Below are 17,006 nucleotides of genomic sequence, written 5' to 3'. Positions count from 1 at the left end.
GACAGGGAAATCAACACTGTGGGTATGTGCACGTCTTTTTCAGGCCCCCTTCACACGCACGTGAAAAAAAATGAACCATTTTTTCACGGATGTATTAAAGGGGTTATTTGCTCCCCGTGTGCCGTGTTTGTGGCACATGCGTGTTCTCCGTGTGTTATATGTAATAACACACAGAGAACGGAAAGTCCCGCGTTACCTTTATCTTCTGGAGCTGTCTGTGGTGCTGAATGACAGTGTCCGGCACAGGCCAGGCCCCGCTGACGCTGCTTCCGGCCCCCAGTGAAGAAGATGCGTTGTTCAAATTCACTGGGGGTTGGATGCAGGTGACAGCCGTGGCAGAGACTGCAGGGCTGGTGGAGGTGAGTATGTGCTTTTTTTATTTTTACAATGACACGTGTGTTTCTCCGGCGCGTGTCACGTGGGACCGCATCCACACTACATCTGTGTGGTACGTGTGCGGGCCGCGTGACACCCGTGCTGCCGGAGAAAAACCTACATGCCTCCGTACGGTGCACACGGGCTCTCGTCTGCTCCACACGGAGGCACGGTCCAATGGCTGAACACGTGCGTGCACATAAACCCATTGATTTTAATGGGTATACGTGTGCCCGCGTCTCCGGTACATGCGGGAACAGACCTAGCACGAACCGGAGACACGTACAAGTGAAGGGGGCCTCAGGCAGTGTTTGTCTCGGAAACTGACAGAAAATGCTCAAAAGAATTAATATTTGGTTTTATATGTAAAAAAAAGGTATTTGCGGTTTATACGTTCAGGATTTTGAAAGTCTTTTAACCATTTCAGGTGCCAAAAAAGCCAATCATTAAGTAGCCTGACCATTCTTCTGGCATTTTCTCCTTGGAATGCATACTGTACTTTCTAATAAAACGCAAAGGGAAAGCTGAAAACACAGCCAGAAGATACGTAGGAGTCTTTTGGAGCATTTTACCATCACTTTTGATTAAAAAAGTAAAAATATTATAGCTGTTTATTCATTCAATGGAGTGATAAAATTAAATGGAAAACAACAGTAAGGCCTCCGACACACTCACGTGAAAATCACGTACGTGCTGAGAGACACGTATTTCCCCTGCGTGTTGCGTGCAGGTAAGTACGTGTCTCTGGTACGTGCGGGCCACGTGTGTTCTCCGCATGCTATCCGTGATAACATACGGAGAACAGGTTATTTACATATTCACGTGGTCCTTCCTGCTGTCCATGGTGCTGATCTTCGGTCTGCAGCCCTCCCGTCTCCCCGCTGCTGCTGCTGCCAGGCAGTGAAGTGAATATTAAATGAGAATAATGAGCGGTGGTCAGCAGAAAGTGACAGCCGCGACAGAGACAGGAGGGCTGGAGAAGGTGAGTTAAGGTTTTTTTTTTTTCTCTGACACGTGTGTTTTCTCCGGCGCGTGTCACACAGGACCGCATCCACACTACACCCGTGTGGTACGGGTGTGGGCCGTGTGGCACCCGTGCTGCCGGAGAAAACACTGACATGTCAGCGTGTAGAAAAACGCACACATGTACAAACGCACACGGACACACGTTCCGTGTGGTTTTACGTGTGTGTGCCTGCTACAATAGGGTAGCATTGCTGAAGGTGTCTCCGTGACGCCGGTACGTGCAAACACGTACCGGCGGCACGGATGTGTGTCGCAGGCCTAAGGCTAAGTTCACATGTCCTGTAATCATCCTGCAGAGATCCGTTCGGAAAATTATTTCTGACAGATGTATTTTTCTAACATTGAAGTCTATGGAAAACGGATCCATTAACGGATTTCTATTAAGATTCTGTCGCGGGCGGAGGAGGGGACGCTGTGCTCACCCACTGCTCGGGTCTGGCTGCTGCTGCTCGGTGGTGGCTCGAGCGGTGGGCCGGATCCCGGGGACTCGAGTGGCGCTCCTCGCCCGTGAGTGAAAGGGGGTGGTTTGGGTTTAAAGATATTGTCCGTGACGCCACCCACGGTTGTGGTGAGGTTGTGACACCACCGCTGCTCTGGATGGGGATCCCGGGAGCGGTGACAGGGAGGAGCTTGGATGTTGTTTTCTCCCCTCCGTGGGTAGGGGGGTTGGTTGTCCCGGGGCCCAGTGAGGGGTAGGGATGCAGGCGGGTTACGGGGCCTGGTGAGGTGCAGGGTCGCGGGGGCAGCGCGGTGCCGCACGGCACGGTGGTACTCACTCAGCCAGTAACGCACACAGAGTCTCTGATGAAACAAACGGCTGGATGGACGGGTCCCACAGATGGCTGCGGTGTTTTTCCCCTGACCTCAGGTTGGTAGTGTAAGTCCTTTCCTGCACCTTCGTGTACGCTCCTCCTGCGCTCCGGTTTCCAGCTGGCTCCCCGGTTCGGTACCGGACGGGGCACTACCCTGTCCCGGCTACCTATGGTTCCACCAAGACTGTCTTCCTGGCTCCTGCAGACGGCCACTACCGTCTGACTCACTGGCTACACGAGGGACCTAGGCTCCAACCTAGGCCCCAGTCTGCGTCTGCCTCTCTGCAGACCTCCTCTCTCTTCCTCTGCCTGGACTTGTCTGAGCTGGTTTTTGCCTCAGGCCAGCTAGACTCCTCAGTGGGCGTGCCTATCTGCTTGACTCCGCCCACCTTGTGTGTCTGTCTGAACCCGAGAGAAGAAATCAGGTCTCACTGGGGAAGTCTGCTGTGAACTGCTGGGGGTGGGTGTGTGTGTGTGTGTTGTTACCTGTGGTCCCTGGCTTGTCTAGGGCGCCACATTCCCCCTTAGTAAAATGCAGACCGTCCGCGGGCTGCCCGTCCATCACCGGTTTTATTTTTCACGAACTGAAAAAGAATAAAACATTTTTTTTTTTTTTTTTTAAACATTTTAACACATGCATTTTTTTTTATACAACTTCCCTTACGGGAGGCATATCACCTCAACCGTTGCAACAACAATAAAACATTTTTTTAATAATAACAACGGAACGGGTCCTTCAGTCACCCACCCAAACAACCTGGCCCTGATGCTGCCCCTAAGAAAATGGGCAGCATCCCTTGACCCCAGTCCAAGAACGGGCCCAGATTTGTTAACAGGACGGGTACATCACTGCTGTTGCGGCCGGGCGGACTGCCGGAGCCGTCGTCATCTCCGTCGCGGCCGGGCGGACTGCCGGGGCAGTCGTCATCGGCGGTGCGGTTGGAATGGAAGCCGGGACCGGTGGCAGGGCGGTGACAAAGATAAGGCCTGGGGACCCCAGGTCTGGGCCCTACCTCGCAGACGCTGCGAGCTCCGCTACCGGTGACCGGGGTAACGGGTCGGTCGGGGCGTTGGCCGCGGGCACGGGCACTGAGGTTTCAGCGGTGCCGGACGGACGGGACATCTCATGCAGCGGTGCTAAAGGAACCAAATACTTGCAGAGTACTGGCGTCCCTGCTTCCACAGCCGCGGTTCACATGCGGCTAGACGCCATCCGTCCCCCTTAGTCTTTTTCCGGCTCCTCCTCTACAGGGGCGGGGTTTCGGTTTTCGCGCCTCCACTACTCGGGAAGACGCTCAAGCGGGGATTTTTCGCGCCCAAAATGGCGGCTTCTCAAGTTTTTCGGCCGGACACCTCCGGCGGTCACAAGGCACACCTCTACCAGACGGCAGAGCGGTAAGATCCTGTTCGTGACGCCAAGTTGTCGCGGGCGGAGGAGGGGACGCTGCGCTCACCCACTGCTCGGGTCCGGCTGCTGCTGCTGCTGCTCGGTGGTGGCTCGAGCGGTGGGCCGGATCCCGGGGATTCGAGCGGCGCTCCTCGCCCGTGAGTGAAAGGGGGGGTTTGGGTTTAGGGATATTGTCCGTGACGCCACCCACGGTTGTGGTGAGGTTGTGACACCACCGCTGCTCTGGACGGGGATCCCGGGAGCGGTGACAGGGAGCAGCTTGGATGTTGTTTTCTCCCCTCCGTGGGTAGGGGGGTTGGTTGTCCCGGGGCCTGGTGAGGGGTAGGGATGCAGGCGGGTTACGGGGCCTGGTGAGGTGCAGGATCGCGGGGGCAGCGCGGTGCCGCACGGCACGGTGGTACTCACTCAGCCAGTAACGCACACAGAGTCTCTGATGAAACAAACGGCTGGATGGACGGGTCCCACAGATGGATGCGGTGTTTTTCCCCTGACCTCAGGTTGGTAGTGTAAGTCCTTTCCTGTGCCTTCGTGTACGCTCCTCCTGCGCTCCGGTTTCCAGCTGGCTCCCCGGTTCGGTACCGGACGGGGCACTACCCTGTCCCGGCTACCTACGGTTCCACCAAGACTGTCTTCCCGGCTCCTGCAGACGGCCACTACCATCTGACTCACTGGCTACACGAGGGACCTAGGCTCCAACCTAGGCCCCAGTCTGCGTCTGCCTCTCTGCAGACCTCCTCTCTCTTCCTCTGCCTGGACTTGTCTGAGCTGGTTTTTGCCTCAGGCCAGCTAGACTCCTCGGTGGGCGTGCCTATCTGCTTGACTCCGCCCACCTGGTGTGTCTGTCTGAACCCGAGGGAAGAAATCAGGTCTCACTGGGGATGTCTGCTGTGAACTGCTGGGGGTGGGGGTGTGTGTGTGTGTTGTTCCCTGTGCCCCTGACTTGTCCAGGGCACTACACTTCCATTTGTAATAGAACCTGTAAGAAAAAACAAATCCATGAAAGCAGATGTCTAAGTAAAAGTTTGATAACGGATCCGTCCTACATAGACTCTAATGTTAAAAAACGGATTCGGCAGACATCACTTATTTAACAACAAACAAAAAAAGTTGTGTTTGCAGAACTTTTTTTCCCAGTGAATCTCTGCCGAATCCATTCTAACAGATGATTACAGGACATGTGAACATAGCCTTAAAAAGTCTTTTTCAATAACCATGGCAAAGCCTTAAAAAAAAAAAAGTTTCCTAATTCCTTGTGCACACAGTGTGTTTTTATCGCATTTTATCGCTTTTTTTATGCATTTTTGGTGCAGTTTTGTCACAAAATTGCATGCATATCCTTATGCCAGCAAAGTCAATGAGAATCCTGAAGTCTTATGCACACGTTGCTTTTTTCTCTTGATTTGCAGCAAAAAATAAACTACAGCATGTCAATTATTTAATCGTTTTATGCAGCTTTTTCCACCATAGAAAGCACAGAAAACGCATTGAAAAAACACACTGTAAAAATGCACGTTTTTTTCTATCAAGGGATACAGATTTGGTGCAGAAAATTCTACAACAATTACTCAGCGTGTGTGCATAACATTAAGCATCTTCTGCTTCAAAAACTGGTCCGGTTTCCTGTTTACCTGAGTTTAAAAGACATCATGTCACTGTACAGTTACCCTTGTGGATATGTGACACCAGTGGACTAGTCAGGCTGTCACAGGGGACTGCACGCTCTTTACTCTTAGTTCAGGACTCAACACCCCCATGGTTCTGGGTTCCCAACTTACAGCACTGCCTCCATCAGCATCTAAAAATCCTAATCACACGTCACACCACACCATGTCAGGCACACCAGTGAGCTGCTAAGCTGGAATAGGGCCACCCACCTAGGGGTCAGGCAGGGAGGTGGGAGGTGACAAGTCAGTCGAGTAGGAGCCCTCGAGCAGTGAGGAGCTAGGAGGGAGCGTGTGGCTCCCAGGGAGAAGTAGATTGGGTTGCAGACGGTGGTCTGGACCCGGAGGAGTCGTAGACCCGGTCGCGGGAGATTGGGACTGGGTTCCTGGTTTAGTCTAGGAGGACGGTCGCCAGCTGCAGTCCAATAGCCGGTCTGGGGCCGAAAGAACGTCGGGGTACTGGACCCTAGGTGGGGGAGAGGCTTCAAGCAACCTGGAAATTAACCTGCGGAGGATAGGGCCTTTATGTACTGTCCCCACGAAGCTCAGAGATCGGGGCACTAGCGCAACGAGGGGGATAGGGCTTTCCAAACAAAGCAGCCCACTGAAATCCCAAGCGTGAGCTCCTGAGAGCAAGCTCCTCTACTACCCATAGAATGAAGCGGGGTCTGGACAGCTTCAAGCTTACGGGCCACTTGGATGCTACTAAATTCTGTGCGTGGAGGCAGGCTCCGGACCATCAGGCAGTACTGCTGGGGACGGAACCCGGACGAGCTCCCCCAAGAGGGCAGCAGCACCCAGAGACTTGGTTTACCACGTTGTCAGTGTCTGCTTTCCTTCTGAGTGAGAACCTGATTAGCCCCTGCTACCAGCGAGCTTGCATTCCCCCTGCAATCAATCACACCATCCAGAGTCCCAGGGCCTTTCCCAACCCGTGGAGGGTAGCGTCATCTAGCTGCCCCCGCTCCATCACCCAGGGTACTCCCAACGGCAGCGGCGGAACTCCCTATTACCGCACACTACGGATGGCGTCACAAACTATCTAATTCCCCTGTAAATAACCTCCAATCACGTTTTAGTGTGACCCTGAGCCCCCGAGTATGGAGACCCTCGAGCCATGAGTAGCGACACCCGGATCCGAGCGGTTCGACCACTGCTGGGGCAGTAGAGATATTTCCGTAGCACTCCTGTTTTCAGAGGACCAAAATTATTATGAAACTCTAACATCAGATATTTATTTTTCGACAGGGCTCTGGGGCATTGTAAACAATGCAGGAATTGGTGTCCCAAGTAGTGCTACAGAATGGATGACAAAAGAAGACTTCTTTAAAATCATAAATGTGAACCTCTTGGGGGTTATTGATGTGACCATCCACTTCTTACCCTTAATACGGAAAGCTCGGGGACGAGTAGTGAATGTAGCCAGTGTAGCAGGAAGGATAACCGTAAGTCCTGGTGGTTACTGCATCTCCAAGTATGGAGTAGAGTCATTTTCAGACTCCATAAGGTTAGTACTGCTAATTGTGCCAAATATGTTTGGCTCTCTGCTTTCTGTTTTACCTTGAAAAATTTAAAATATGTTTTTAAAAATAAACCTGTAATATGTGCAATTACAATAGCATCTCAATACATTAAAATATCATCAAAAAGTTAATTTTTTTCAGTAATTCAATACAAAAGGGAAACCCATATATTATATAGAGTCATAACAAACAGTGATCTATTTCAAGTGCTTATTTGTAGTGATGGGTAATCCCGAACTGTAAAGATCAGGGATCGTACCGATCACAGTGATTGTGTACACGATCCCGATCACGAGCTTTTCTGGGAAGCTCATGTTACAGATCAAGTCCAGAGGCTGTAAAAAAAATAAAAAAAATCACATTATTGAAAAACATTATGATCATACTTACAGGTCCCGCGACACATCCTGCAGACCCCCTATCTCCCAGTAAGCACCACTGCCTAAAGGGCCTTGCATGACGTCATAGCCATTGTGACCAGTCTGGTGTAAATGTTGTATAGACATTGGCCTATGGACTGGTCACATGACTATGATGTCATCGAAGGTCCTCGAATCAGGAAGGTGTAATCATACCCACACTGTCAGCCTGTTTCTTGCTCTGTACAGAGCGATGTAGCAGAGCTGACAATGCTCTCTCTGCTTCTCTCTCTCTAGAGTCACTTGTCTTTACAGAGTAATAAAGCAGAGTTGACATTGCTGTCTGTTATGATTCAGTGACTGAGGAGAAACCGAAAAAAGGACAAATACTGGAAAACCCAGAGTGTTACCAGAGTGGTTGGAATCTTAACAGACTGCAGACCTCACACTGACACACAACTAGAAGTAGTCGTGGGACTTGCCTACGATGACCTGGTCGCCTCGACACAGCCGGAGAACTAATTATTCCTACAGAGAAAAATACTAAAAAGCTAATCTGCCTCGGAGCAGTCCCCAAAATTATAGATAGCCCCCCATATATAAAGATTATGGTGATGTAGGAAAACACAATACACAGGAAGAAAACAGATTCAGCAAAGATGAGGCCCAAAGTATCTAAATAAAAAATGATAGAAAAGAGCACTGTCTGCAGCCGTGCAAAACCCTAGAAAATAACCAACACGCCTGATATGGAAAAATACTGAGTCCACATGGACTCTGTCCCCACTATATCAGTACTCTGGTGTTACTGGGATCCAAGCAAAACACTAATATAGAGGAGGGACTGAAATCAGTACGAAGCATGACAAAACAAAATATACTGCAGAAAATAAAGAAAGGTACACAGACTTTCCCAGCAGGGAATGATCCAATTCCACCCAGACTCCACACAAGCAAAATCAGAAAATCAGCCTTAGTTACTTAAACAGCAAAGTACAAGTAAGAGGAAGCAACCAGCAAGGTACAAAGACCAGACTTATCTGTAATGAGTCCAGGTAGAAACAGAAGGTTAGGCTGGCTCCAGCATGTCCTAGAACACTGGAGGAAACATTGAGCACCGACCAGGAACAAGAGAACACTACACAGTTATATAGGCCAGTCAGACAAGCCTGATTTCCAATCCTCATCACCTGTCTGGTTTCTATTAAGTAAGCCAACTCCACTACCAGCATTGGCCACAAGAGGGAGCCCAAAACTGGAGACCAGTCCAAATGTGTTCACAACACCTGTCCCTGTGGATTACGTTGGACTAAGAGTTGTTTTTATAATAAAGATGGAGTCTCTAAATGTTTGTTTTTTTTATTTCTAATAAAAAAAATTATCTGTGTTGTGATTTTTTACTGTTTACCAGAAATTCATGGCGGCCATGTCTAATTTGGCGTGACACCATGAATTTCGAGTTTAGTACCATCTGAGAATACAAAGCTTGTATTAACCCCTTTATTACCCAGCGTGCCACCGCTACCAGGGCAACTGGACGAGCTGGGTAAAATGTCTGGAAATGGCACTAAGAAACAATGCACCACTTCCAGGGGCGGCTGCAGGCTGCCAAGTATCCCAGCCCTCATCTGGCTGGCGTTACCTTGACTAGCAATCAAAATACAGTGGGAGCCCACGCATTTAATATTAAATTATTTTTTTAAATTAAAAAAGAAAATATTAATGGCCTTCCATGTATTTTGAGCGCCAGTCAAAGTAATGCCAGGCAGATGGGGGTGGCAGCCCATAGCCGTCCGCGTTATCTGCTCTGAGAATCAAAAATACCGTGGAGTGCTACGTCATTTTTTTTAATTATTTATTTTTATACATTATATATATATATATATATATATATATATATATATATATATATATATATATATATATAAGGATATTTTTGTGTACTCACCGTAAAATGTCTTTCTTGGAGCCTTTCATTGGGGGACACAGACTGTGGGTTATATGTTGTCTCCAGGGGAGGCTTGACACTAAATTTAAAAAAGAGTTAGCTCCTCCTCCCACAGCATATAACCCCAGCTAGGCGGGAACTAGCTCAGTTTGGTGTAAAGCAGTAGGAAAAGGATAACCAAAACCACAAGGGTGGGAGCTGTGTCCCCCAATGAAAGGATCCAAGAAAGAAAGTTTACGGTGAGTACACAAAAATGTCCTTTCCTTTCTCGCCTTTTCATTGGGGGACACAGACCGTGGGACGTCCCAAAGCAGTCCCTGGGAGGGAACTGAACTAATAACAGTGTATAACATCAGACTAAGAGCTGACTAACAACTGCAACTGCAGTGAACTCATATGAAAACACTGTAAGAACCGAGCAGTGGCCACTTAAAAATGGGCCACTGCCGCCTGAAGGACTTGTCTTCCAAGAGCAGCATCCGCGGAGGCATGCATATGCACTTTGTAGAATTTTGTGAACGTGTGCACACTGGACCAGGTAGCGGCCTTGCAAAGTTGGGCCGCCGAGGCCTGATGGCGGATAGCCCAGGAGGCACCCACTGCTCGTGTAGAGTGGGCCCGCACAGATTGAGGGGGAACGGCACCTCGTGCTTTGTATGCCTCACAGATGGCGGTCCTGATCCATCGAGAAATCGTGGAATTAGACGCCGGGTCGCCCTTCTTGTGTCCTACTGGGAGGACGAAAAGGGCATCGGACTTGCGCAACGGCGCTGTTCTGGAGATGTAGATCTGCAGAGCCTTGACAAAATTCGAGATTGTGAAGGGCTTTCTCAAAGGAGTGGACCGGGGCCGGGCAGAATGACGGCAACACAATGTCCTCGTTCAGGTGGAAAGAGGATACGACCTTCGGAAGGAAGGCGGGGGAAGGCCGAAGGACCACCTTATCATCATGGAATATCAAGTAAGGTGAACGACAGGAAAGAGCTGCCAGTTCGGACACTCGCCTGATAGAGGTGATAGCAACTAAAAAGGCAACTTTCCAAGACAGTCGCTGGAGAGAGATTTCTCTCAGAGGTTCGAAAGGAGGGAGTTGAAGGACTCCGAGAACCAGATTCAGATCCCAGGGATCTAAGGGGTGGCGATAAGGAGGGACCAAATGCGCTACCCCTTGAAGAAAGGTACGGACCTGAGGGCGAGAAGCCAGCTGCTTCTGGAAACAAAAAATTGACAAGGCAGAAACTTGTCCTTTAAGGGTACTGAGAGCAAGACCAGAGTCCAGACCGTCTTGCAGAAAGGCAAGAACATTAGGGATTGAAAAGGTCAGGGGTGACCGATTATGACGGTCACACCAGGAAAGATAGGTCTTCCAGGTCCTGTGGTAAATGCTGGCGGAGGAAGGCTTCCGAGCATTAAGCATGGTATGAACTACCCTGGAAGAAAAACACGATCTGGCTAGAATCAGGGATTCAAGTGCCACGCTGTCAAATGCAGCTGTGCTGTATTCTGGTTGAATATTGGCCCTTGCAACAGAAGATCCGGCGGTCGGGAAGACGCCAGGGAGTGTCGCTGAGAAGTTGGAGGAGCTCTGGGTACCAGGCTCTCCTGGGCCAGTCCGGGGCCACGAGGATGACCGGAATTCCCTCCGCTTTGATTTTCTTGATTACTCTCGGAATGAGAGGAAATGGAGGGAAGATGTAGGGTAGGCGGAACTGCGACCATGGAAAGACTAGAGCGTCGGAGCCGAGCGCTAGCGGGTCTCTCAACCGAGATATGAAGGGGCGTATCTTGGCATTCATTCGAGACGCCATCCCAGGAGGATAGAAGATCCAGTTGTAGAGGGCGCAGATGGAATTGGGCAAAGGACATGGCTTCTATGACCGCCACCATCTTGCCTAACACTCTCATTGCGTTCCGAAGGGATGTGTGACGGCGAGAGCGGAGGGATTGGGCAGCCCAGATCAGGGAAGACCTCTTGTCCTCTGGAAGGAAAACCCAGGACTGAGCCGTGTCTATCAGCATACCTAAAAAGGTGATGCGCTGATGAGGAATGAGGGATGACTGCACGCTTTCTGAGCAAACGTGAGGAGAGCTCCCTCTGACAAGAAGGTCGTCCAAATAGGGAACGACCAGGATTCCTCTGGGGTGTAAAATGGACATGACGGCCGCCATGACCTTTGTGAAGACCCGAGGCGCAGTGGCCAGCCCAAAGGGGAGGGCCCTGAATTGGAAATGACGGTGTCCTACGGCAAAGCGAAGGAACCGTTGATGAGAGACACATATGGGAATGGGTAAATAAGCATCTTGAACGTCTATGGAAGCTAGGAATTCTCCACGTTCCATGGCGGCTAGTACAGCTCTCAATGATTCCATTTGGAAAGTTCGAATACGTACGAATTTGTTCAGCCGTTTGAGGTCCAAGATAGGGCGGACAGAGCCATCTTTTTTGGGAACGACAAAAAGGTTTGAGTAGAAACCTTTGCCGTGCTGTTCCAGGGGCACTGGAATGATAACGTTTGCTTTTTGTAAAGAAGCTATGGCCTGAAATAAGGCCCGGTTTTGCGTTTCGGACCTTGGGAGACGAGAACGCAGAAACCTGTTGGCCGGCAGGGCATGGAAATCGATCTTGCAACCTGAGGTGACGATTTCTCGAACCCAGGCATCGTGAGTGTGGTCCAGCCAGATATCCTGAAAAAGCAGAAGCCGCCCTCCCACAGGAGTCGGATCTGCGGGATACCTGTCGTCATGCTGAGGGGGCCTGTACAGAGCGAGGTCCTTTGGATTTAGGCTGCTTGGAGTGTGAACGCCAAGACGAGCCTCTTGAGGGACCAGATCCTCGATCTGAGTGTTGGGACGGTCTTTGGACCGATGGCTTTTGGGGGGCAGGCCGAAAGGACTGACTGCGCCAAGAAGATTTTTTGAAATTTCTGGCTACAGGCCGCTTTTGTGGTAGAATGGTACTTTTACTACCGTCACCTCAGATATGAGCTTGTCCAGGGATTCACCAAACAGACGAAGACCCTGGAAGGCAAGTGTGGACAGGGACTTCTTGGAGGCACTGTCCGCATTCCATATTTTTAGCCACAGAACAATGTGGGTGAAGACAGCATTGGCTGCTGTTAAGGCTGACCAGCTGGCTGCATCTAGAGAGCCGTGAAGATGATAATTAGAGGCGAGAGAGAACAAATCAAGAATCTCAAGAGTCTCCGGAGGAATATTGCAAGGGCAAAGCAACTTGCGCAGATTCCTACTCCACACGCTCATAGCTTTTGCCACCCATGTCATGGTAAACAGGGGGCGCAGAGAGGAGCCCGAAGCCTGAAAAATAGATTTGACCGCAGCATCAACTGCGCGGTCAGACGAGTCCTTAAGAGACGCGTTGTCTGAAACAGACATAACCGTGTGTTTAGCCAGTCTGGATACTGGCGGATCCACAACGGGGGGTACCGACCAGGGCTTAACCATTTCCGGGGGAAAGGGATAAGCGAATGAAGAGGAGGATTTTTTATTAAACCTCCTATCAGGGTGATCCCACCGTTTAGATACGATTTGATGAAAAATCGGATCCTGGGCAAAGGACTTAGGAGGCTTCTTGGCTCGCTTGATTGCCGACTGAGAAGTCGGGTCCGAGGGCTGATCAGAAATCGACAGAGTGATTGACAGCCGCTATCAGAGTGTCTTCCATATGCCTAGACTCAGAAGGGACATCTGAATCAGAGTCAGAGTCTCGGGAATCGTGACTACTAAAGGTCACGGAGCCTGAGTCAGACTGACCATCGTGTGAGTCAGAAGAGGCGGAGCGGTCGCAATGGCGCCTTTTGGAGACAGCCTTTTTACGTACTGGGGATGATACACCAGACGAAGGCGGGCTCCTCTGAGGGAGCTGAGCCGGGGGGAGGCTGTGGGAGCCTGTGGAAGGCTGAGATATCTGAGCGGCCAGGTCATCTAACCTTTTAGACATCAGAAGAGCCCATGCAGGGATATCCTCATCAGACGGGGGTGCTGCCTGAATGGTGGCTGGGGCCGAACCCACAGATTGCACGACCCCCTGGTCCGGCAACGCCTGTTGTGACATTGTAGTAGGGGCATCGCAGCCTCGGCAGAGTGGATAGCTTCGACCATTGGGAAACGAGCTTCCACAGGTGGTACAAGCATAGTACAGGTCCATAGAGGATGCCTGGGAAGCTTTATCACCCTTGCGGTTTTTACGCATGTCAGAAACAAACGTACAATTAGGCGGGCTTTGCACACTACGACATCGCAGGTGCGATGTCGGTGGGGTCAAATTGAAAGTGACGCACATCCGGCATCGCATGCAACATCGTACTGTGTAAAGCCTAGATGATACGATTAACGAGCGCAAAATCATCGTAATCGTATCATCGGTGCAGCGTCGGTCCGATGTTGTTCCTCGTTCCTGCGGCAGCACACATCACTGTGTGTGAAGCCGCAGGAGCGAGGAACATCTCCTACCGGCGTCACCGCGGCTTCCGTAGGATATGCGGAAGGAAGGAGGTGGGCGGGATGTTTACATCCCGCTCATCTCCGCCCCTCCGCTCCTATTGGCCGCCTGCCGTGTGACGTCGCTATGATGCCGCACGACCCGCCCCCTCAGGAAGGAGGCGGGTCGCCGGCCAGAGCGACGGTCGCAGGGCGGGTGAGTGCATGTGAAGCTGGCGTAGCGATAATTTTCGCTATGCCAGCTATCACACGATATCGCACCTGCAACGGGGGCGGGGACTATCGCGTGCAACATCGCAGCATCGGCTTGCGATGTCGCAACGTGCAAAGCCCGCCTTTTACTGTGAGCCTTTAGCAGTATTACACTACTGTGGGTGAGGAGCTAGTAGCAGTATTAGAAAGGGACTGCTATACAGAGCTGGTATATACCAATAGTAAAGTGGCACACACTGCCAGTCAGTATATACCTGCAAGCACAGCTAGTATATACCGCTGAAAGCTGATATACACCGCCAGCCAGCAGGCACACACCGCTAGGAAGACAGCGATATACCACTGAACAGAGCGGTATATAGTGCTGCAGAGTTGCAGAGCCAAGGAGGCGATCTCACCCAAGTCTGCTCCCCACGTGTAATGGCGTCCAGGATTCTCTGGCAGCATGGAGGGGAGAGACGGCCCACTAGAGGGAGCGGCTTCTAGAGCAGTGGAGGGGGCATTGCTAAACATGCAGGCCGACGCCAGGAGCTAAATTAATGCTGCTTCCCCGGGATCACGGCCTGCATCGCCCCACCGGCGCCTCCTCAGGCGGCGGTTTGGATGCAGGGGACGGGTACACGTCGTCTCCCTACCTGCTCTTGCTCAGTCTGAAGACGCGTCGTTCCTGGGATGCGGAGATCTCGGGGATCCATCTTCGGCTCAAGGCTAGCAGGCTCTCGGCTCTGTCTAGCCCTCTGGAGCTACCTCTGTGAGGTGCTTCCAGGGAGCCTGGAGGGGTACGCAGACCCGACCACTTGGGCGCGAGGGAAAACTGACGGCTATTGCACGCCAGGTTTCCTTTGCCCGTACACGGGGGGAACGGGGGTGAGCACACCCTGGTATTGCCCCATAGTCAAAACTAGAATAAAATCACAAAGAAAAGAAATAAATAAACAAAAAACATGAGCTGGCCTGGGGCTCAGGCCAGACGTGTCAGCCTCCCTGCTGACACTAAAAAGAACTGAGCTAGTTCCCGCCTAGCTGGGGTTATATGCTGTGGGAGGAGGAGCTAACTCTTTTTTAAATTTAGTGTCAAGCCTCCCCTGGAGACAACATATAACTCACGGTCTGTGTCCCCCAATGAAAAGGCGAGAAAGGAATATAATATATATATATTATATACATATATATATATATACACACACACACACACACACACACATACAAGCTACAAGTCTGGCAAAAATTAACTGTAAAATTCCGTTTTCCCTGATTTTCCTCTTTATATTTTTGAGTAAAATGTAAATTGTTGTTTTACTCTATAAACTACTGACATGTCTCCGAATTTTCAAACAAAAAAAATGTTATTTATTTTCCGAAAATACTAGATTATATATATATATTATGGGATAAAACAACAGTTTACATTTTACTCAAAAATATACCTATAAAGAGAAAAATCAGAAAAACTGAAAATTTTGCAGTGATCCAGGTGAAATGCTTGGAAATGGCATTAAGAAACAATGCACCATTTCCAGGGGCAGCTGCCAAGAATCCCAGCTCCCATCTGCCTGGCATTACCTTGACTGGCGATCAAAATAGAGGGAAGCCCATTTATTTTTTTTTTTAATTATTTGAAAATAATTAAAAAAAAAAATGCATGGGCTTCCGCCATATTTTGATCATCAGTCAGGTAAAGCCAGGCAGCTGGGGGGCTGGGATTCTTCTCAGCCGCCCCTGGAAATCGCACATTGTATCTTTGCGCCGTTTCCAGGTGCTTTACCCGACTCATCCAGTGGCCCTGGTGGCGGTGGAACGCTGTGTAATCAAGGGGTTAATACCAGCTTTGTATTCTCAGATGGTACTAAGCTCGAAATTCATGGTATCATGCCAAATTAGACATGGGTGCTAGAGAGGAAAAGAAGCAGGCATTGGCACTCAGCTCAATATAGAATGCATGACAATCAATATATAAATAACCAGAAATCTTTTATTGAAAACATACCCCAATAAAAACATTTAAAAGGCAAAAAACACCAGACAAAAGAATAACAATGATTAACTGTGGTGCTATACAATGATAAAAAGTATTAACCAGCAAAGGAAAAAAATAGCCATAGGACATATCAATGAGTCCAATCAAAGGATGCAACAACATATACACACAATGGCACAGCTGGATAATAGCACAAATGAAATAACCCACCATAACAGAACTATATCACTGTTGAGAGCCTAAGTGAGCAAGATAGCAGTCAGAAGTCTAGTGAACCCCCCATACCCAACGCGTGTCACTCATCAAGTGAGTTTCATCAGGTAGGGCGGCATGGTGGCTCAGTGGTTAGCACTTCAGTCTTGCAGCTCCTGGGTCCTGGGTTCAAATCCCACCAAGGACACTATCTGCAAGGAGTTTGTATGTGCTCCCCGTGTTTGCGTGGGTTTCCTCCAGGTACTCTGGTTTCCTCCAACACTCCAAAGACATACAGATAGGGACTCTAGATTGTGAGCCCCAATGGGGATAGTGCTGCCATTGTATGTAAAGCGCTGTGGAATTAATAGCGCTATATAAATGAATTAAAATTATTATTATTATTATCAGGAGAGGATGAGGTGAGTATGAGTCAGAAAGTACAAGTAAATATACCTAAATCAATTAAAAAACATTAGATACCGGTGTCCAGATGACATGCTGCGGCGTCCAGGAAGTAGAATACAAGGCAGAAAGCCCTGAGCAATCAAACGCTAAGTCTCAGTGTGATCTGAGCATGTGTACCGCCCCGGGGCTCGGCCGGCTGCCGAGCCGCTCGGATCCGTGCTCGTCGGTGGGTGGCTCGAGCTCTCCACGGATCCGGGGGTCACGTCGCTCTGAAAGGGGTTTGGCGCTACACGTAGGGACTTCGGTGGGGAGATCCACGGCCTGAGCCGCGGTGGTTTGTAGGGGATTTAAGTTCGTGACGCCACCCACGGGTTGTGGTGAATGGATGGACACCACTGCTGCTGTTGACTTGGCTCCCGGGGACGGTGTAGCGCAGCTTGGTGTTGACCCCCTCCGTGGGTCGGGGGATGATGGTCCCGGGGGCCCGAGAGAGGTGCTGAGGCGAAGGGATGGATGCGTGCTGGGGTGTCGGTGCGGTGCGGCGTGGTACGAGGCCCGAAGGCACTGGTGTACTCACTATGATAAACAGGCTGGAGTCTCTGGTAAACCAAACAAGATGGTGAACGGTGTCGGCAGCCGGCTGCA

The 17,006-nt window shown here is 50.3% G+C and overlaps 1 protein-coding gene across 1 annotated transcript in view; it reads left to right on the top strand.

Moving 5' to 3' along the window:
- The window catches only part of LOC142292007 (retinol dehydrogenase 7-like), a 91,777-nt gene that overhangs the window by 23,091 nt on the left and 51,680 nt on the right, over positions 1–17,006 (top strand). Inside the window, exon 3 of the mRNA XM_075337041.1 lies at positions 6,531–6,789. Coding sequence (XP_075193156.1) covers positions 6,531–6,789 — 259 coding nt within the window. The remainder of the gene's footprint in view (positions 1–6,530; positions 6,790–17,006) is intronic.

This window comes from Anomaloglossus baeobatrachus, chromosome 2 (genome assembly GCF_048569485.1).
Source record: "Anomaloglossus baeobatrachus isolate aAnoBae1 chromosome 2, aAnoBae1.hap1, whole genome shotgun sequence".
Lineage (NCBI taxonomy): Eukaryota > Metazoa > Chordata > Amphibia > Anura > Aromobatidae > Anomaloglossus > Anomaloglossus baeobatrachus.
Note: the sequence above shows the minus strand (reverse complement) of the source record. Positions and strands in the feature narration are given on the sequence as shown.